The 20,339-nt window shown below is 65.1% G+C and overlaps 2 protein-coding genes across 2 annotated transcripts in view; one reads left to right on the top strand and one right to left on the bottom strand.

The window, feature by feature from the left end:
• LOC128071999 (dedicator of cytokinesis protein 2-like) overlaps window positions 1–18,719 on the top strand; it is a 55,376-nt gene extending 36,657 nt beyond the window's left edge. The window contains 25 exon segments of the mRNA XM_052665310.1: window positions 8,734–8,832; window positions 8,993–9,087; window positions 9,353–9,431; window positions 9,527–9,627; window positions 9,786–9,844; window positions 10,829–10,977; window positions 12,114–12,199; window positions 12,553–12,709; window positions 12,875–12,915; window positions 13,146–13,236; window positions 13,319–13,438; window positions 13,874–13,963; window positions 14,100–14,204; window positions 14,938–15,079; window positions 15,189–15,270; window positions 15,358–15,442; window positions 15,636–15,722; window positions 16,251–16,427; window positions 16,546–16,629; window positions 16,712–16,849; window positions 17,041–17,149; window positions 17,152–17,596; window positions 17,782–17,885; window positions 17,975–18,102; window positions 18,169–18,719. Coding sequence (XP_052521270.1) covers window positions 8,734–8,832; window positions 8,993–9,087; window positions 9,353–9,431; window positions 9,527–9,627; window positions 9,786–9,844; window positions 10,829–10,977; window positions 12,114–12,199; window positions 12,553–12,709; window positions 12,875–12,915; window positions 13,146–13,236; window positions 13,319–13,438; window positions 13,874–13,963; window positions 14,100–14,204; window positions 14,938–15,079; window positions 15,189–15,270; window positions 15,358–15,442; window positions 15,636–15,722; window positions 16,251–16,427; window positions 16,546–16,629; window positions 16,712–16,849; window positions 17,041–17,149; window positions 17,152–17,596; window positions 17,782–17,885; window positions 17,975–18,102; window positions 18,169–18,255 — 2,940 coding nt within the window. The 3' untranslated portion in view covers window positions 18,256–18,719.
• An 80-nt stretch (window positions 18,720–18,799) lies between these two features.
• Window positions 18,800–20,274, bottom strand: LOC128071997 (BCL2/adenovirus E1B 19 kDa protein-interacting protein 3-like). Its single transcript, XM_052665307.1, has 5 exons — window positions 20,017–20,274; window positions 19,731–19,836; window positions 19,425–19,664; window positions 19,204–19,356; window positions 18,800–19,110 (listed from the first exon to the last, which is right to left on the bottom strand). The coding sequence occupies exons 1-5, from the start codon at window positions 20,036–20,038 to the stop codon at window positions 19,062–19,064; spliced, it is 570 nt and encodes a 189-aa protein (XP_052521267.1). The 5' UTR covers window positions 20,039–20,274; the 3' UTR covers window positions 18,800–19,061.
• Between the last annotated feature and the right edge of the window lie 65 nt (window positions 20,275–20,339).

The raw sequence follows: 20,339 nt of genomic DNA, 5'->3' as shown, positions 1-20,339 counted from the left end.
GGGGCTGAACCAGGACCACGCGACCAAGCGGCTGCTGCATCTCACTCACCCCCTGTACCAGAGCTGAATACGAAGGAAACATCTCTGCTGACAGATCCAGCTGGAAGCACAGCTCCAGGGACATTTTGGATGCGCAGAAAAGGCCACTGGGAGAGGCTGTGCAGGAAGCACAGGCACCCAGCGCTCAGCACATCGGGGCTCTCCAGCTGCTCTCTTCCAGCATGTTTGCAGGGAGGTGGTGCTCAGGCTCACGCACGCCGATGCACCGTATCCAACCCGCCTTCCTGTGCCCACAGCTCCTGCACCGAGGCACCCTATGCAAGGCCTGAGCTCCCAGACTGAGGTCACAGGAGTAGAAGTGTCCCTTGTTAACATCACCCTCCCCAGAACAAGGCACAGACGGCTCTGCTCCTTGCTGAACAACACGGTGAAGCCTTTCTGGGGTCCTAAAACCACATCAGCCCCTTCAGGGCCGAGCCCAGGGCCGCAGCTGTTCCAGCTGTTCCTTTCTGCAGGAGGATGGCCAGGACCACGGCAATGGGCAGACGGGAGGGGGCAGCTGAAGCATGAGAGCCGCACGGTGGCTGAGCTGTCCTCAGGCGCCCCGTGCCTGCAGCCCTCCAACAGTCCCTGCTCCAGAGCGAGCGTGGGGGCTGCTCACCCCATCGCCCCGACCCCGTGCCCAGCACACACAGACACTGGTGTCAAACCCTCGGGCTGCACGGTGCCCGAGGCCGCAGCAGGAGGCAGAGAGGACGGAGCCATCCCAGCGCTCTGCTTCTGTCCTTGCGCTGCAGGCACGGCGCACAAGGGGCTGGGAGTCCCTGTGCCCGGCTGTGCCAGCAGAGCCGTGCTGAGGAGGGCAGGCTGGCTCTGCCCACCCTGCCTGCTTGTCCGACCAGCCCGACGTGCACAAACGTGGAGCAGCCACTCCTGGAGCAGAGCAACCCAGCAGGGAAGCCTCAGTGCCACAGGGCCTTCTCTCCCAGACCCGGGTGTGATGATGACATTAAGACATTGAGATTTTGGAAAGGGTCCAGAGGAGGGCGACTGAGATGAGCAGGGGGCTGGAGCACCTCCCCTATGAGGACAGGCTGAGGGAGTTGGGCTCGTTCAGCCTGGAGAAGAGAAGCTGCGGGGTGACCTCAGTGCAGCCTATCGATAGCTGAAGGGAACCTACAGCCAGGAGGGGAGTCAACTCTTCAGAAGGGCTGACAACAGCAGGACGAGGGGAAATGGATCCAACTTGAGGGAGGGAAGATTGAGGTTGGATGTTAGGGGGAAGTTCTTCCCAAGGAGAGCGGTTAGGGCCTGGAACGGGCTGCCCAGGGAGGTTGTGGATGCCCCGTCCTTGGCCGTGTTCAAGGCCAGGTTGGACGGGGTCCTGGGCAACCTGATGTGAATGTGGATGTTTGGTGGCCCTGCTGGGCAGGGGGTTGGAACTGCGTGATCCTTGAGGTCCCTTCCAACCCGGGTGATTCTGTGATTCTGTGATGGTGGCATCCAGACCTCAGGAGAGCTGTGGGACGATGCGCTGGAGGCGGAGGGGCGCGGGGACCAGCAGCACAGCAGCACCGAGGGCAGCAGCTCAGAGCCTGATGGATGACGGCTGAAGGACGGCGGCGCACACCAGCAGTGCCAGCCTGCACTGGGAAACACGGCTCATCAAACCCATTTGCTGTCTGTTTTGATGAGATTCCCGGTTTGGTCAACGGAGGTAAAAGCCTCCTTAGATCTCTGTAAGGCATTTGACATTTTCATGGAGAAACAGGAAAGATATGAAAGCGATGTGCCACGCGTTAAATGGATTAAAGCCAGGCCAACCAGCGTGTCTCAAGACATAACCATCCAGCACCCAGCACCAAACGGCCGTGCTGCTGGCCAGGTCCCCCACAGGGGCATCGAGCCCCACGGTGATGCTGGAGTCAGTGACCTCAAAGAGGAAAAGCCCGCACTGGCAGAATTTGGATGATGCGGAGACTGAGGGAAGGATAAGGAATGAGAATGACAAATGTGGTGTCGTGTGGGCATCGAGGAAAGAGCGCTGCAGGAGAGCAGTTCAGCGGTGGGAAGCGGCTCTGCTCTGCAGCCCCACAGATCAGTGCAACAGAACAGTGCCTGAGAGGCAGAGGTCAGAACCTCCAGATGGGGAAGGGCCTTCCTGAAAGGTGAGGCCGTTCGGTGCCGGAGCGACTTGGACAAGATTCAGGTGGTGATGGATGCTCTCCTGACAATTATTTAAGGTCTGAGTGTTTTCCTCCTCTTGTTCAATTACAAGCAGTAGATCATATCAAGTGATTTACGGACAAAACCAGATGACGCCACCATAATGCAGTAAATGACAGGAGCACCTCAGCGTGGGCTGCGCTGGCTGCTCGGGGCAGTGGGGATGGGTGCCGTGGGCTGATCGGCACCTGGAGCCATGGAGGCACTGGGGGTGGGGTCCCCATCTCCTGGCCACCGCCACCACCACTGAACTGTGACGCTGCAGTCACACTGCCTGGCACACCGTGGACCCCCGCTGCCCGGTGCCACCCTGCCCGGCACACTGTGGGTCCCAGCTCCAGGCTCCTCGGGCAGGTCGCCAAGGACAGGACACCCTGCCTGCCCTGCTGGGGGCCCTTCTGCACCCATCCTCCACCTCCTCTTCCTGGCGACGTCTGTGGAAGAAGGAAAACCAGAGCAGACACATAAATCTTCTCCTCAAGACGCAGGAAGCCAGGAGATTAGATTTATGAGAGAGGAAATCATCTACTTCTGGAGCTGCAGAGGAGGGTAGCTAATTACCCGCCCCTACTACGGGGTGCGATGGCTCCTCCTGGGACGGAGCCTTTGCTGCCCCTGAGCTCAGCACGGCGCGAGGTGCTGCGGCACTGGGAGGCAGCGGGGTGAGCTGTGTGCTCACAGCCCACGGCCGGGCAGCAGCCAGGTGCACAGCGCAGTCAGCAGCAGGACTTCATCCCAACTCGGCTCCAGGAGGATCGGTGCGTCGCTGCTCGGAGCATCCACGGCACTCAGGGGTGGATGACGGCGCGTTGCTCAGCAATGGCAGCACGCGGCTCTTCACAGAGGCAGTGCCAGCACGAAGCCAGCACGTGCCCTGCCCTCACAGCTGCTCTTGGAGGCCCTTCCATCACCCCATCTTTGAAGGCGTGCAGACCTCCTGGTTTCCTGCGGGCTCCTCATCACGGCCACTTGATCTCCCCTATCTGTGCCTGGGCCAGTGCCGTGCCTTCTCTCGAGCAGCTCTGCTCCCCCTCAGCACAGAGCCCCGTGTGCCACATCCCAGCCCTCTGTGCTCTCACGGCGAGGGCGCGCACCCCTCCATGGCGACGGCTCCCAGGTCCCAGCAGCACCCGTCGCTCCCATTACCCCATACCTGCAGCGTTCACAGCACCGTCTCACGCTGCTCCTGCACCTCCGTGGCCCAACCCAAACCTTGTCAGTCTGAGGATGGCCGCGACGGAGCCGTGCACACTCACAGCCGACGCCACGCGGGCGCTGTGGAGGAGCCCCACCAGCACAGCGGCCCCTTTTTGGCTGCAGGTGCCTGGTGGAAGTGGCAGCTCGCATGAGCCGAGTGATCTGCGTGCATCCATCTTTATTTAGGTCACTGGCTGAAGGGCCCTGCAGGAAAATGAGTCACACTCCCAGCCCCGGGGCCAGGAGAAGGCAGGTGCTCCCTGTGCCCCAGTGCCGACTGCAGGGTCCTGCAGCCCTGAGATGGGAGCCCAGCGACCAGGGAAGAGGCAACGACGTCCTCCCAGAACCTCATGTCACCGCAGCATCACATCCTTTCTTTCAACCTCACGTGCGTGGATGCAGTTGGACGGGGACTCGCTGTGGCTTGGAGTGCAGCAACATACGAAGCCTTTGCAGGAGGTTTTTAGGGGCCCACGGAGGCCGAGTCGTTCTGTCTCCAAGGCCAACGCAGCCGTCATGGCAGCAGCGCCGCTGCCCTCGCTGGGACTGCCTTCACCACCACCTCTTTGCAGTGCAGAGGAGCGCGGCTGTCACCATTTCAGATGAGAGGTGTGGAGGCAATGAGCTGCCCAGAGGAGCACGGAGGAGCACAGAGCGCACGGACGGTGCGTGTGGAGCAGGGAGAGGGGAGGAGGTGGCTTCCCATCCCAAGGCTGTGCTTAATGAGAGCATTGCTGCAGCACTGCTCGGCCGCCCCTCCTGGGGGTATGAAGAACAAGGGATGGCGTGGCTGCTGCCTTCCCAGCACATGGTGTGGGCAATAGGATGTTCCTCCAGTCCCAGACACGGCCCCGCAGGTACAGGGATGTGGGGAATCACCTGACGTGAGACCTGGCCGGAGATCCTGCAGGCTGGGCTGGCTCTGCCTGAAGTAATTACAGGACAAATGAAACAGGACATGGCCAGGAGGCTCAGTGCATCGCGAGGCATCTCACAGCTTCCACGGAGGGATGCGCTGCCCCTCACAGAGCCGGGATGGGGCTGCATCCAGAGCCACAGCAGCAGCAGCAGCCTGCAGGCTGGGGAGCCCCGCAGCTCCTCTCCACACCAGGATGTTTTCAGACAGCCTCAAGCTGCCTGCAGAGCGCATTTCTGGAAGGAGCTGGAAAGGTTCTGCCGTCCCGCATTCGCAGGCAGATGGTCACGATGCTGTGCTTTGTGTGTGCCTGTCCAGGGGGGCTCAGCCCCCCGGGGGGCTGCACGGCCCCATTGCAGCTCTGAGCACACAGCCCTGCGTGGAGCAGAGCCCCGTGCCAATGCCACTCACGCACTGCAGCCCCAAGAGCAGCCACTGCTGTGCGGGCAGTGGGAGCTGAGGCTGCTGCGGCTGCAGCTCCCATCACCGGTGAGGAGAACGTTGTCTCAGAATACAAATTCCTGCCTTTAAGTGGATTCCCATTGCCATCCAGCAGGAACCCCCCCCCCCCTTTATCTTTATGTGCCTTAGACAACACTCGCTGCCAGGGGAATTTGGGAATTAGTGAGTGTCTTTCTGCGCCACGTGCCTCGGTTTCCCCACCCACAATACAGCCAGGATGATTTGGATCACAGCTATAAGCACACGAGCCACACACCGTCCAGAAGCACCGGTTACGACTGAAGCATTGTTACTGCAGATGGAAATGAACCCACTCATTATTTGTGGCCTCTGAGCACTACCATACTATTAAGCAATTATAATAATTGTAATTCGTCAAGACGATGACCTCTGTCTAAAGGAGTTCCCGTGTTTAAACCTGTTCTGCTGCTCCGCATGCACTGGATGGATTCAGAGTGCTGCAGACACGACCCCCACCAGGAGCTGAGCGGGACCACCAGGCTGTGCCCACCGCTGCCTGGAGCCGCCTGCCGGGCTCAGAGGGATGCAGGCAGCGCACAGCTCGCAGCCGGCACTCCCAGCGTCCGGGAGGGCGCATCCCTGCAGGCCAGCAGAGCTGAGCACCGCGGGCTGACACACCGCTCTCTGCCCCGCCACGAGCGCGCAGCCACTCACCAGCCCCGCGCGGGCGCAGCTGCACGGCCGGCTCTCAGCCATCGCCCTGCGCACCCGCCCGCGCTCTGACCGAAACGACGGCTCCGCGCAGAGCCTCCTGCTGACCCCCGCGGCCCTGCGAGGGGCTGCAGCCCGCGCCGCCGGAGGGAGGAGCCGAGCAGCCCCGGAGCGCGGTGCCCTCACGTCTCACCCCTCCCGGCTGCTCGCGCGAAGGCCTTGAGCTGAGCGCACGGCGCCGGGAGCAACGTGGGCTGCATCCCTCCCTCCGGCGCCGGCGGCCGTCCCCGCGTCAGCGCGGCGTGCGGTACCCGAAGTGACAGCCCCGGCATCGCGTGTGCGCGTGTCAAACACAGCCCGGCTCCGCTGACGGACGTGTCTGCTAACGAGGGGCAGCAGCGAGGCGGGCGCTGCCGGAGCCCTCCCTGCCCGTGTGCCCCCCGGGGCCGTTCTGCCAGCGGCGGTGCCCCGCGCTCCGGGCGGCAGCGAGGAGGGGCTGCGGCGCGGGGCAGAACCCGGGGGGCTCCGGCGCTTCTCACGCGGCGAATCCCAGCGCCGCGGAATCGCCTCCCCCAAGCACACTCTACTGCCTCCGGCGTGGCCGTGCGCCCCCCGGAGACCCCCGCCCGGTGGCCCCGCGCCCCCCGCACTTCCCGGGGAGCTCCGGCGGGGCGGCGGAGCAGAGGAGCCCCGGGGGTCCCTGACCCCAATGACACCCGGGGCTGCTCGGCGCCGAGCATCGCGCCGCTGCCTCGGGGAGAATCGGGAAACGCCGCCCGAGCACCGCAGCTCCTTTCCGGGCATCCCGGCCCCGCGCCCCTCCGAGCACCGCGCATCCCGCGCCGCCCCTGGGTCCCGGTCCCGGCCCTGCGATTCCCGTAACGCTCCGGCCCAGGGATTCCCCGCACCGCCCCGGCCCCCACGCGCTGCGGGGCCGATCCCCGCGGGGCTGAGCCCGATCCCGGCCCGGCCGCCCATCCCCGGGCTCCCCGCTCCAGCCCCGTACCTGGCGCTCGGCGGCGGCGGTGCAGGGCGGTGTGCGCGGAGCACGGCCGGGGCGGAGCCGCGCGGGCTCGCCGGTACCGGGAGGAGGAGCCGGAGGGGCGGGGCGGCGACGTGCCCGCCCGCTGTTAGCGGCGGGGCTGGAAGATGCGGGGAACCCCGCCGGACCCGCACTGGACACCGTCCGCGCAGCACGCGGGGACGCACGGCCGTCTTCCCAACCCGGGTGCGGGCAGCGCGCACCGGGCGCGTCCTCGGTCCCGTCCCCGTGCGGCTCCCCCAGGTCGCGCCGCCGGACTTTGCTGTGTTGCCCCGTTACTTCCAACCTCTCGGCCTGCCCCGACCGGGAGCAGCGGGTGTTTGCACCGAGCAGGGCGGAGGGGAGCAGGAGGTGGGAAAGCGCCGTCACGGAGCGGCCAAAAGGAGCTCGGCGTCCCGCGGCCACCACAAACCCTCTCCTGCTCCGATGCTGCCCAGTCTGCGGCCGCTGGGCTGAGCGGCGGCTCCGGGTGCTGCTGAGGAGTATTTGGGAGCTGAGTCCTTTCTGTCTGTGAGCAGCGGAGGATCTGTGGGCTGCTGCAAGGGTGGACGTGCCGTGTGCTGTGCCGGGCGGCTGCTGGGTCGGTTCCCCGCACATACGCCATCTGCCAGCTGAATATCTGTACGTGCAGCAGCACCCGGCTGTGGCTCACCAGTAATGTAATTTAAATGTAAATGCAGCTTCCCCTGAACAAGGTGTAGCAGGCCGTGCAGGGAGTTCACCTGGATCTAATTCCAGCTGCCACCAGAACAGCTGCTTTCAGGTGGCTGAGCTGATCTCATCACATCCCCGGCACGTTCTGCCTTGCAGAGAACTTTCCTCCTGCTCTTCCTCCTTGCTGCCAGGCGGCTGTGCTGGCTTGGGCCGCCCTTCTCCCCGTGCTGGTGGTGGGTAACATCCACACTGTTGGGTGCATGAGAAATTCCCCCCAGACCTCTATGAAGGTGTGAACTGCTGCTGCTCCCCAGTGCACAGCGAGTCGCACAGCCCGGCACACGCTGTGCCACTGCTCATGTGGGTGCTCAGGGATGTGGGTGGATTTGTGGCAACCCCTGCTTCACCAATGAGTGCTTACTCTGGAGCAGGCCTTGCTGGGATGATGGCCGTGCACGTCGAGCAGAGCTCATCCCCAGCTCTGCCTCTGCAGCTCCACGTGCAGCTGCTGTGGCCGTGCCGTGTGCTGTCCTTCAGCTTCAGGTCTGCAGCTCCACACTGATGATAGCAGGACTGGCATTCATGGGGTCGTCATTCATCTGCTTCTCACAGGGTGCCTGCCGAGCTGCCTCCATCCCCAGCTCCAGCTGCTCCTTTCCCAGGGCTGCCCGTAGCACCGATGTGCCCACAGGCAGCCCAGGCCTTGCCTGGCTCCCACACAGAGGCACATCCTGGCACCTGAGCTGCTTTGTGTTCCCCCTGTGAGCGTGCTGCTCTCCTGGTCTGCAGCCAAATACCCCGAGCTCAGACCTGAGGCTGAGCAGAGCCCATCTTCAGGGGCCAGGAGCGCCGACCCTGCAGCTCTCAGGCTTCAGATGCCCATCGGGGAGTTTCCAAGAGCTTTGTCCTGTCACCAAAGCTTCCTCTTAACAAGTTAATATTCAAAGCACTTCAAAGTCTGCTGCAGACTCAGATTTTATGTTAGAAGCATCATCAATAATGGGCTGCACTAACAGGCTAAAGGGGAGATGAAAGAGAGGGGCGAGCAGCAGGTGGTCCCTGCTCTGCCAGCTGCTCCTCTCCCATCCCACGAACAATGCAGACCTGAGATTAGCATGGCTGCTCCTGCTGTGCAGAAGGGAGTCCTGGCAGCGCGCTGCGCCTGGTTCAGAGCCACAGGCACACAGGGCAGAGCTGGAGCTGATGGCTCAAACTGGGACTCTTATTAAAGGCAGCCTGGATACACTGGCCTCCTCACTGTGAGTCACTTCCATGATGCACTTACAGCCACATATTACTTACATGATCTTAAAATCCACAGGTTTATGCTAGCAAAAGCGTTGTGCTTCTGTCCATGTCCCCTGCTGCAGTGCGGTGGGTCTCAGCTCTGTCCCAGCTCTGGGTCTCAGCTCTGTCCCACCCCAGAAGCAGAGAAGGAGCAGAGCACAGGCAGAGCTGGGAAGCAGGCAGGGCTACCAGGGCAGCAGAGCCTTGGGAGGGGGAGGAGGTACACGGCCCTCCTGGTGCCAGCCCTGCAGCCCCTGACCCAGCTGCTCTCTGCCAGAGTCACTACGTGGCGTGCATGGCCGCCATCCTGAGCCAGATGGACGCAGACCATTACCACTCCTACATCCAGGCCTTCCCCTCCCGGCCCGAGCTGATGGTGAGTGCCTGCCGTGCAGGGAGAGCCCGGCCCTGGTGTCACCACCCCGCTGCCGGCACCCCCTGCGCCCCTGGGTGCTCCCAGCCCTGGTGCTCAGTGCAGCACTGCATCAGGACGGCTCTGCGGCTGTGCCCCAGCCCCTCACGTCTCCTCCTCACAGGACTTCCTCATGGAGACTTTCATCCTCTTCAAGGACCTCATTGGCAAGACGGTGTACCCCCCCGACTGGATGGTGATGAACATGGTGCAGAACCGGTGAGGAGCCCCGAGCTGGGAGGGACCCACAGAGGGGTCTGGGGCCGCAGCCTGGGATGCCTGGCCCCGTGCTGGGCTGCACCATGAGGGCCGAGGGATGAGGGGCCGTGGGGCTGTGAGCAGGAGCGCGCTGTGAGCTCCGACCCCAGCGCCCCAACCCTCACCTCGCCGTGACGGGGGCTGCCAGCCTCGCTCCCCCTCTGCTGTGGGCTGTGGGCCGTGGGCTGGCTGTGCCCTCTGCTCAGCACCCACACCAACCCTGCAGGGAGTTCCTGCGTGCCATCAACCAGTTTGCCACCACCCTGACAGAGAAGTTCCTGAGCAGCAGCAGCTTCGAACTGCAGGTGAGGGGACACCGACCCGGCCCTGACAGGGTGGCAGGGATGCGCCAGACGCTGTGTTGCTCTGCCTGCCGTTTGTCCCTCTCTTCTCACCGCAGCTTTGGAACAACTATTTCCACCTGGCCGTGGCTTTCCTCACCCAGGACTCCCTGCAGCTGGAGAACTTCTCGCAGGCCAAGCGCACCGCCATCCTGGCCAAGTGAGTGGCTCTCCCCTCTCAGGTCAGGGCCCCGGCCCCAGCCCCAGCTGTGCTTGCAGATGGGGATTCTGGAATGTGCTCTGCTGGGGCTCCTGGCCTGGAAGCTGTGCCATGGCCTGTGCCCATGGAGTGATGCTGAACTGACACCGTCCTGGCAGGTATGGGGACATGAGAGCCAAGATTGGAGCAGCCATCCGGGACATGTGGTACAACCTAGGTGAGCTGTGGTGTTACCAGCAAGGAGGAGGCTTGGAGAGTGCCTGCAGCCTGGTGTCCATCAGCATCGGCCCCAGAACGGGTGCTGGGGACTGAGAGATTACTGGTGTGGGGCATGGGAGTCTGTGGTGTGTGCACCATGTGGGTGTGCACCATGTGAGTGTGTATCCTGTGAGTGTGAATCCTGTGAGTGTGCACCATGTGAGTGTGCATCCTGTGAGTGTGCACCATGTGAGTATGCACCATGTGAGTGTGAACCATGTGAGTGTGCACCATGTGGGTGTGCACCATGTGAGTGTGCATCCTGTGAGTGTGCACCCTGTGAGTGTGCATCCTGTGAGTGTGCAACCTGTGAGTGTGAACCATGTGAGTGTGCATCCTGTGAGTGTGCAACCTGTGAGTGTGCATCCTGTGAGTGTGAACCATGTGAGTGTGCATCCTGTGAGTGTGCAACCTGTGAGTGTGCACCATGTGAGTGTGCATCCTGTGAGTGTGCATCCTGTGAGTGTGAACCATGTGAGTGTGCACCCTGTGAGTGTGCACCATGTGAGTGTGCACCCTGTGAGTGTGCAACCTGTGAGATGCTGCATCCTGTGAGTGTGCACCTTGTGAGTGTGCACCCTGCGAGTGTGCACCATATGAGTGTGCATCCTGTGAGTGTGCACCTTGTGAGTGTGCACCCTGCGAGTGTGCACCATATGAGTGTGCATCCTGTGAGTGTGCACCTTGTGAGTGTGCACCATGTGAGTGTGCATCATGTGGGTGTGCACCCTGTGAGATGCTGCTGGATGTGCCAGCCCATGGTGCTGAGCTTGCTCTTCCAGCTGCAGGCTCCCCTGTGCCCAGCATGCAGCGCTGGGCATGGACTGGGGAAGCCCTGCTGAAGCTGCACAGGGCTTGCAGAGCTCTGCTGCCACCACTCCTCAGCCTCTTGCACGCATTGCTGGCTGTTCCTGTGTGCCCCAGCCTTCCCTGTCGTCCTCAGGCCACCACAAGATCGAGTTCATCCCAGGCATGGTGGGCCCCATCCTGGAGATGACCCTTGTGCCGGAGCTGGAGCTGCGCAAGTCCACCATCCCCATCTTCTTTGACATGATGCTCTGCGAGTACCAGCTGACCGCCAGCTTCAGCAGGGTGAGCAGCAGCACTGGGCTGGGGAGGGCGGTGGAGGTGAGGGTTTTGCCTGTCATGGGGTGACCACCCCTATCGTGTGGGGGGAGGCACTGCTTGCCCTCTTCCCCCCCACTCCCCCTGCACTCCTGGGGTGTGGGGATGCAGCAGGGAGGGATGGGAACAAGTGAGAGGGGTGAGGGACGGAGATGAGGGACAGTGATGAGGGATGGTGATCTGCTGGGGCCGTGGAGTAGGAGGGAGTCTCGGAGCAATGCCCAGCGTTTCCCAGGGACCAGCAGGCTGCACACACTGAGCAGGTCCCAGCACTGGCTGAACACAACAGCACAGTGGTAGGGGAGAGCTCTGTACAAGCTTCCTGCATTGCCACTCTTGCCAAGCTGCTGTGAGCTTTCCTTGTGCAAAAGACTTTTCCACCCTATGCGGTGTCCCTGGGAGAAGGGCTGGGATCTCTCAGAGCCCAGCTGCTGCTGGATCTTTGCCCCTTGTCCACACTGGACACTGCAGTTCAGAGGACCCAAGAGCTTTGTGGGTGGCATCTCCACACCATTCCATGCAGCCCAGGCCTGGGGAGATGCTGTGCATCACTCGGGGGGTGTGCAGACCCAGGGGACTCAGTGCGGAACTGAGGGGCATCAGACGTGGCCCAGAGCCCCCATATCCTGTGCTGCACACATTGCAGGACCTGCCAGGCTTTGTGGCCCATCTGGTACACCTAGAGCACAAACCCCGTGGATCTCAAGGCTGAGCATCAGCTGGGAAGTGGGAGGGTCCTGGGCAGGCAAGGGTGGCTTTAAGAGGCACAGAGCACAGCCCAGTGATTCCTGGGCTGCCTGGGCTGCAGGACGCAGCCCTTCCTGCAGAAGCCACATCGGTCATCTGGGCTGCTGGGAGATGGCAATGCAGCAAAAGCAGAACGGGGAGCTGGGGAGCAATGGGGGCTGTGTCTGAGCAGGGGAATGGGAGTGTCCACGTGACGGGGGAGGAAGGTCTGCAGGAGCAGAGCCCAGGCTGCTGCTGGGGCTGCCATCAGCCTTCCTGCAGCGCCTGTTGCCCAGTGTCCCATGGATCTGTGGCCGTGCAGCCTTGGGGCCGAGCTCCGCACATCCTCAGCTGTGCTCACGTGCATCTCTTTGCAGTTTGAGGATGAGATCCTGCGCAAGCTAGACAGCGAGGTGGAGGGCGGCCGGGGCGACGAGCAGTACAAGCAGCTTTTTGAAAGCATGTGAGCGTGCAGCGCAACACCGTTCCCTTCCTCTGGGCATCACCCCTGCTTTGTGCCCTGCCCCCACAGAGCCGAATCTCGGCCATCCTCCTCCTCCCTGCTGTGCTTTGGCCCAGAGCGCAGCTCCAGAGGGGGGTCTGACAGGAGGGGCTGTGCTCAGGGAGCGCCGCGCTGCCCATCACTGCCTGGTCTGTGCCTCACGCCTGCTGGAGAGCAGCACAGGGTCTGCTCTCACTGCTGGCCTGGTGCCGCTTTCTGTCCTTGGCTGGGGCGATCGGGGTCCCACACCTCAGGGCAGCTGAGTGGGGTCGGCGTGGAGCCCGGCGTGCAGCCGCGCTCCCTCTGCTCCACAGTCTGCTCAGCTGCTGCCAGGCGCACCCCGAGCTGTCCCAGCCTGGGGAGAGCTTCGTGGCGTTGGTGACGGGGCTGCTGGAGCGGCTCCTCGACTACCGGGCGGTGATGAACGATGAGAACAAAACCTACAGCATGAGCTGCACCGTCAACCTCCTGGTGAGTGCCTGCACCACATCCCCCATCTGCGGGGCCTGCAGCATCACCACGCAGCTGCCCAGCAGCCCCGTGTGCCGTGGTGGCAGCAGGACTCAGGCTGGGGGATGGTGGGGGCTGCAGTAGAAGCCCTTTCCTGGGGCTGCCTCAATGCTTGCTCCTCCCCAGAACTTCTACAAGGAGATCGACCGCCAGGCCATGTACATCAGGTGAGCGCTGCCTCATCAAGGCCCCCGCGCCGTCAGCACACCCAGACCGTGCTGCGGTCCCGGCCCAGCATGGGAAGGTGCCAGCATCATTCAGGAGGGTCCCCAGCCCTGAGCTGCTCCCACCCCACCTGCTGTGACCCTGCGTGGGGCGGGGATGGGGGAGCGGGCAGGGGGCGCGGTGCCAGAGCCCCCCCAGCACCACATCCAGCAAACCCTGCCCTGCCCCCCAGGTACCTGTACAAGCTGAAGGACCTGCACATCAGCTATGAGAACTACACAGAGGGTGCCTACACGCTGCTGCTGCACGCACGGCTCCTCAAGGTGAGGCACGGCGGAGGAGGGGGGGGGCACAGCGCCCCCCGTGGCTCAGTGTGACGCACGGCATTCCCGCTGCCCCACACAGTGGTCCGACGAGGCAAACACAGCACCCATGCAGGGCCTGCACAGCCCCAGCCTGCACACCCAGCGCCAGCTGAAGGAGGCTCTGTACAACCAGATCATCAACTACTTTGATCAAGGCAAGGTGAGCACAGCCCCGTGCAGCGCAGACCGTAGGACCCAGCTCCCCCACCTCTGCCTTCCGCTCCGAGCCCCCACCTTGGCACCGCTCACCATCCCCGTTGCCATGATGGGGGCAGAGTTGCTCTGTGCCGGGCAGGGTGCTGTGATCCTGTGCAGAGCAGTTCATCCCTGCAGCCACAACAATTCCCAGTTGCCTGTTCTGCCCCTACTTCTGGGGAGATGCGGGGAGCTTGGACACCCCAGAGAGGGCTGGGCTGTGGAGGCCTGGCAGGGGCTGCGTGGTTGCAGACAGCAGGCAATGAACCCTGCTGCAGCCCTCCAGGGGCCCGTCCTGCTGCTCGCACAGGAGTGAGGCTGCAGGAGCCCTGCAGGAGGGGCAGGGCCCCCTTGGAGGTGCCCAAGCCCCTTCCTGCCCTGCTCACCCTGCACTGTGCAGATGTGGGAGGAGGCCATCCATATCTGCAAGGAGCTGGCAGAGCAGTACGAGAGTGAGATCTTTGACTATGAGATGCTGAGCGAGATCCTGGTGAGTGCCAGCCGGTCTGGGCTGCGTAGTGGGGCAGAGTGGGGGCTGAAGGCACTGCACAGTGCAGTGTGAGCCATGGGGCAGAGCGGGGGCTGCGTGGCTCCTGCCCTTTCCAGCGTGTCACCTCCCCCTGCAGCAGCGAGAAGCCAAATTCTATGAGAAGATCCTGAAGGTGCTGCGTCCCAGCCCAGACTACTTCGCCGTCGGCTACTATGGGCAAGGCTTCCCCACCTTCCTGAGGGTGAGAGGCTCTTGCTGCTGCCTGCAGCCCACGCTGCTCCTGTGCTGCTGTGCTGCACCCTGCGCAGCTCTGCCCAGCAGCTGTGACCATCTCAGGGCATCTCCTGTGAGAGGAGCCCCAGGGCTGTCCTTCCTCCTTGCCTGGTCCCCGTGGTCTGAGTGCTCCAGCCCCAGTGGGGAGAACTGGTGGAGGCTGGACAGCATGCAGGATGGGGCAGCCCTGAGGGATGGGGCGATGGGGAGCTGGTAGGGAGCAGCCCAGCGTGCCTCTGGGTGCAGCACTTATGGAAGGAAAACCCGGAAACTGGTGATTCGCTATAAAAAATGATGGAGAGGAGCCCAGGTGTTGTTCCTGCACACAGGGATGTGGTGTCTGCAGGCCTCCTGGCCCTGAGCACTGGGCTGTGCTCTACCTGCAGTGCACGGCTGCAGCTGCACTGCTCCGTGGCTGCACCACGTCCCGCTTGGGGTGCAGAGCCGGATGGATGCCCTGTAGGAGCTGCAGGGATGTGCTTGTGCTGACTGGGCTATGAATGCATTTGGGAATCTCCTGGAACTGCTCTTCAGCGCCCCACAGCTCGCTGCCCGTTAATCCATCTACCTTTCTGTTGTTGGGCTCGGGGAAGGCCTTTCCAAGAAGGGGTTCCCCTTCGGTTGGCACCTCAGTCTGCCACGACCCCCGCGGCACGCAGAGCTCGGCGCAGGGCTCGCAGCGCCGCCCCTTCCTCCCGCAGAACAAAGTCTTCATCTACCGCGGCAAAGAGTACGAGCGCCGGGAGGACTTCGAGATGCAGCTGCTCAGCCCCTTCCCCAACGCCGAGAAGCTGCAGACTACGTCCCCGCCCGGCCCCGACATCACGGAGTCCCCGGGGCAGTGTATCCTTGCGGCGTGGGGACGGGCAGGGCCGGGGGGGTTCCCTGAGCCCGTGGGTCCCGCACAGCCACGGCCCCGCGGTGTGCGCCCGAGGCTCCTTCACTCCCGCAGACATACAGTGCTTCACTGTGCAGCCGGTGGAGGAGTCCAGGATCCGGCTCAGGGACCGCAGCATCCCGGAGCAGATCACCAAGTGCGTGCCTGCGGCGCTGGGCGCTGCTCGGTGTGGGGCTGCGTCTCCTCTGCATGCAGCCCATCCTCTGCCCCTTCTCTCCTGCAGTTTCTACAAAGCCAATCACGTCCAGAAGTTCAGCTACTCACGGCCCTTCAAGAAAGGCCCGAAGGATCCAGACAATGAATTTGCAGTGAGTGCTGATGGGGACCCCGGGGTGGGCAGAGCTGCAGGGTCCTGTGGAGCACCGGGTGTCCAGAGGAGGGCAATGCAGAGAGACTCGTCTGGGCGCTGGGGGGGAAAGGCAGCACTGCCATGCCCACAGGCAGGGGAGGTGGGACGCTGCGGTGATGGGAGCTGTGGGACTGATTGTGTCCTGCCTGCAGAACATGTGGATCGAGCGGACCACCTTCGTGACAGCCTACCCACTGCCCGGCATCCTGCGCTGGTTTGCAGTGACCTCCACCACCACGGTGAGGAGAGGGTGGGAGGGGAGGGGGCTCTGCTGGTACCCGGCTCTGCGCTGCCCCTGCCCACCCAGCAGCTCCGTGTGGGGGTCCCACACCGCAGTCAGAGGGGGGGGTTGGACATCGCTGAGGCTCTGGGTGCTGCAGCAGTGCAGGAGACGGGTCATCACTGCTCTGGTGACAGTTGTGCTGCAGAGCAATGTACAGCAGCGCTGCCACACGTGCCTGTGCCTGGACCACGCGTGCTGCTGCTGCACAGCTGCTCCTGCAGTGCAGTGACATTTACTTGGCTTCCCACAAGCTCTGCACTGCTGCTGTCACACAGCTGCGTGAGGCTGTGGTCCCTCGTGCAAGGCACTGACCTTCGATACATCCCCTTGGGCCCCAACTCAGCTCCAAGCACACAACTCATGGGTTCGAGGGGCTCCGTAGGGGTCCTGGGCACCGGGGATGGGGAGAAATCACCCACTGGCCCCAAGCAGAAGGGACAGTGTTCTTTGCCGAGCAGCCGCTGACCTCCTTCCCCTGGCACAGACCACCATCTCCCCCCTGGAGAACGCCATAGAGACCATGATGAAAACAAATGAGAAGATTCTGAGTGAGATCAACCGGCACCAGAACGACCCCGGCCTGCCCATCAACCCGCTCTCCATGCTGCTCAATGGCATCGTGGACCCCGCCGTCATGGGCGGCTTCGCCAAGTACGAGACGGTGAGGAAGCGCTGCACCAGGGCTGGGACTGAGCACGGGGAGCAGACTGAGGGGCACAGCTCCTTTCCCTGCCTGACCCACAGGGGTCAGCCATCAGGTGCTGAGCAGCTCGCTGCAGGCTTTCTTCCAGGAGCCGTACCTGGAGGAGCACCCCGAGGACCGGGGCAACATCGAGAGGCTGAAGGACCTGATTGCCTGGCAGGTACTGTGCACAGCCCCGTGGGGAGCCCCTCACCCCTGCAGCCCAAGGGGAGCCCGGGCAGCTCCATCCCCTCCTCCTGCAGATCCCACTGCTGTCAGAGGGAATCCGGATCCACGGACAGAAGGTGACGGAGGATCTGCGGCCCTTCCACGAGCGCATGGAGCAGTGCTTCGTGCAGCTGCGGGCCAAGGTGGAGAGCCAGTATGGGGTGCGTGAGATGGTGAGTGCTGGGTGGGGAGCGGGGCAGGGCAGTGTGCGTGGGGGAGCTCAGCTTGACCCTGCTTGACCCTGCTGTGGGGTGGTGGCACATGGCCAGGACACGCAGGGAGGCACTGCTGACTGAGCAGAGGGGAGCAGAGGGGCACTCGATGCCTTCACCTTTCCTGGCTGCTTCTCCCCCTGTGCTCCCAGATCTCCTTCGAGGACCGGCGGAGTGGACGACCCCGGTCTGTGACCTGGGCACCAGACTGGGAGCGGCTGAGCCACGCCAGAGACAGGCGAGTGCAGCAAGGGAGGCACCACTCATCCCCACCCCCAGGAGCCACTCGTTCCCCTGCGCCCTGTGCAGTCCCCTCCCACCCGCCCCATTCCGATGCCCTCTGTTTCCCACTCTGGTGTTTTGCACCAAGCCCCGCTTCTGCATCCATTCTGCCATCCGTCACGGCGGCCCCGTCCAGTGGGAGGACACGGAGCAGAGACACCCAGTGCAGCCGGCACTGCGCTCACCTGAACCACTCACACCTGTTCTGCGGGTCCCCGCTGAGCTTTGCCGTGGGCTCTGCCTGGCACAGCTCAGCTCCCCACCCCTCACCAGTCGCAGTTGCTCTGCAGCATGGAGGCATCCCCGATCCCGAAGCCCAACCCACGGAGCGCCGAGGACGAGCGCAGGGAGAACCGCTCCAGCACGTTCTACTCCTACCGCCGGCCGGAGCCGCGCCAGTCCGCCTCGGAGCTGCCGGAGCCAAAGGTGATGCGGTGATGCCACCCGCACGGCCGCTCGCCGTCGCCGGCCGATGGTGAAGAACGGCGCTGGGGCTCCGGGGTCACAAAGCCCGGAGCTGGAGAGCATCGCGACCCGCATCGCTTCTGGGACCTGCAGCCCGGCTGAGCCGCCCCGGAAGCTGACGCCTTTTCTCTGCTCCAGGACGACAGGCGGAGACGCTCCTGCAGCGTGAGTGAGAGCGGCCCGGGCAGCCCCGATGGGAAGCAGCCGCCCCAGAGCCGCGACTCGGCGGGCGCTCAGCCCGGCCCCGCAGGTACCGGCAGACCCCCAGCCCCGCACCCCCCGCACCTCCCAGCCCCGCGCGGGTTGCGCTGCCCCACCCGACCCGACCCCTTCGCGCAGTGCTGTCCCCCACCGGGTTCTGCGGCCGCGTGAAGAGCGCCAGCAAAGCCCCCCCGCTGCCGCGCAGGATCAGCCCCGCGGTGTACGAGACCTTCCTGGAGGGGAGCGATGCTGCCAACGGGGGAAAGGTACCGCCCGGCCCCGCTGCCCCCGCCCGCGGAGCCGTCCGTCTGTAACTGTCCGTCTGTCTGCAGGCGCTGCCGTCGCTCGCAGATGGGAGCAAAGGGCTGAAGTCGCCTCCGCCTCCGCCCCCGAAGTCTAAACGGCTGTCCCAGCTCTGAACCCAGGACGGGAACGGCGGGCAGCAGCTCGAGCGGCTCCCGGACAACCCCCCCTCTCCCGCCCCCTCAGCTGCTGCACAGCCGCGGACTCCCGAGCGCTCCGGAGCACCGCCGTTCCGCGAGCGTCGGCCGTCACCGCCCGCTGCCCCCCGCACTGCAGCGCTCCGGATCGCAGCCCCCCGCCCGCCCGGCGCTGCGGCCCCCCGTGGCCGACAGGACCGTCGCCCTCACTGCCGGCGCAGTGTGACAGCGGTCCGCGCCTGCCCTGAGCCCTTTCCCCGCTCCTGCTCCCCCCTCCCCCAGTGCCTCCATCCCGCAGCTGCTCCCGGCCCGAGCCCCGCACGGGATTCGTCCGGGCTGTGAGCGCATGCGGGCAGCGCAGCGCGTTGTGCGGTGTTCGCTCCCGCATCTCTCCGGCTTCCCAGCCGCACCGCACCGCCCAATAAAGGAGCCCCGCAGCAGCCGTCCGTGCGGCGGTATCGGTCGGTCGGTCGGACGCTCAGCGCTCGCCCTGGGCAGGGCGGCGGGCACAGCTCCACACTGCGGGTCCACCGCCGGTGCTGACCGCACGCGGTTCCGCTCTTTATTTCCACGCGGCCCCGCGGGTTCAGGGCCGTACCTACAGTCCACCGTGATAACGAGGAGCCCGGCGAGACGCGAGGGGGGGGGTGGAGGGCGGAGCGGGAGCCGCCAGCGGCGGTGGGCTCCGGTGGGGCGAGGAAGGGACGGGGGGAGACGGCGCCGCACCGAGCACCGGGCTGACCGCGCAGAGCGGAACGGAGGCCGCTCCTCGCCGGGCCCGGCGCTCACAGCGGGTTTGCCGAGGAGGCCGCCAGCCGCTTCCCGATGTAGATCCTGGAGGGCAGAGAGGCGGCGTCGGTCTGCGCGGGGGCAGCTCGCTACGAACGCCGAGCACGGCGGCCCCGCAGGAGCCCCGCAGTCACTCACCCCAGCCCCAGGGTCAGCGCGTGGCTGAGCAGCAGCGGGGGGATGACGAGCAGCAGCAGCTCGGAGCCGAAGAGCCGCTTCTTCCTCAGCACCGCGCCGTCCCGCAGCGCCCACCGCACCGGCGGGGTGGGACACGCGAAGGGGAGGTGATCCCTGCGGGGAGCGGGGTTAGGGCCGGGGCGAGGGGCTGGCGGGGGGACGCGGGGGGGCGGGCGGCTCACTTCGCACAGCGGTGCTCGGGGCAGCGGGCGCAGCTCCGGCTGAGCGCTGCGGGCGGACGGCGCTCGGTCCGCTCGGCGTCCTGCGGGGCGTCCCGCGGCGCGGACGGCTCCGGGCGGGACTTCGGCGCTTCCTCCCGTCCCGGTGGGGTCTGCGGGCGGCCCGGGGGGGGCGGGAGCCGCTCGCTCACCTTCGCGGCGCTTTCCTCGTCCCGGGCCGGGGAGCCGCGCGCCGGCAGCGCCCTGAGAACAGCCCCGCGTCGGTGCACCGCACGGCAGGGCGCGGTGCGGAGACGCTCCGGGACTCACCACCCGTCGGCGCCGTCCGGCTCCAGCTGCGCGTCCAGCAGCATCCGCTCCACGTCGGCGTGGCACGAGAAGGGCGCGGGGTCGCAACGCAGCTCCACCCAGGAGCCTGCGGGCGGCCGTCAGCCCCGCACGGCCCGGGGACGCGGCGCACCCCCCCGCCCGGGAGAGCTACCGGAGACCGCGGGCCGGCCCCTCCGCCCCCCGTGGCTCCCGGTGCCCCTCGGCCCGCCCGGCCCCCGCCGCACCCCGAGCCCCCACCGCCTCCCTCCTCCCCCGCCCCGCACACCGTCGTCGCCGCCGCCCGCCATGGCCCCGCGCTTCCCGCCGTTCTCAGCCCCCGCCCGGTGCCGCGGCTCCTTCGGTCACGTGACAGCCGCGAGCCCCCATGTAAATAAAACCGCCGGCACCGGCGGCCCGCGCCTTAAAAGGGCACCGGCCCCTCCCGTCGGGCCCGCGCGCCGACGCCCGCCGCTCCCGCCCCTCGGCAGACGCGGGCGGCGCTCCGCGCTCGCGTCGCCCCTTTAAGCGGCGCCTACGTGCGGGCAGCGGGCGGGCGGCGGCCGCGGCGCGTGCAGAGCCGCACGGAGCAGCGCGGCCCCGCCCCGCCCC

This window comes from Tympanuchus pallidicinctus, unplaced genomic scaffold, assembly GCF_026119805.1.
Source record: "Tympanuchus pallidicinctus isolate F22 unplaced genomic scaffold, pur_lepc_1.0 scaffold64, whole genome shotgun sequence".
In the NCBI taxonomy this organism is placed as follows: Eukaryota; Metazoa; Chordata; class Aves; order Galliformes; family Phasianidae; genus Tympanuchus; species Tympanuchus pallidicinctus.
Note: the sequence above shows the minus strand (reverse complement) of the source record. Positions and strands in the feature narration are given on the sequence as shown.

Excerpts from the sequence above, each read along its gene's own strand:
- LOC128071997 (XM_052665307.1), bottom strand. The coding sequence starts at position 20,038 with ATGGCGGGCGGCGGCGACGACG. Across the intron at positions 19,665-19,730 it reads CCGGACGGCGCCGACGGGTG|GGCGCTGCCGGCGCGCGGCT; the intron begins GTGAGTCCCGGA and ends GGCTGTTCTCAG. Across the intron at positions 19,111-19,203 it reads GCGCTGACCCTGGGGCTGGG|GATCTACATCGGGAAGCGGC; the intron begins GTGAGTGACTGC and ends TCTGCCCTCCAG.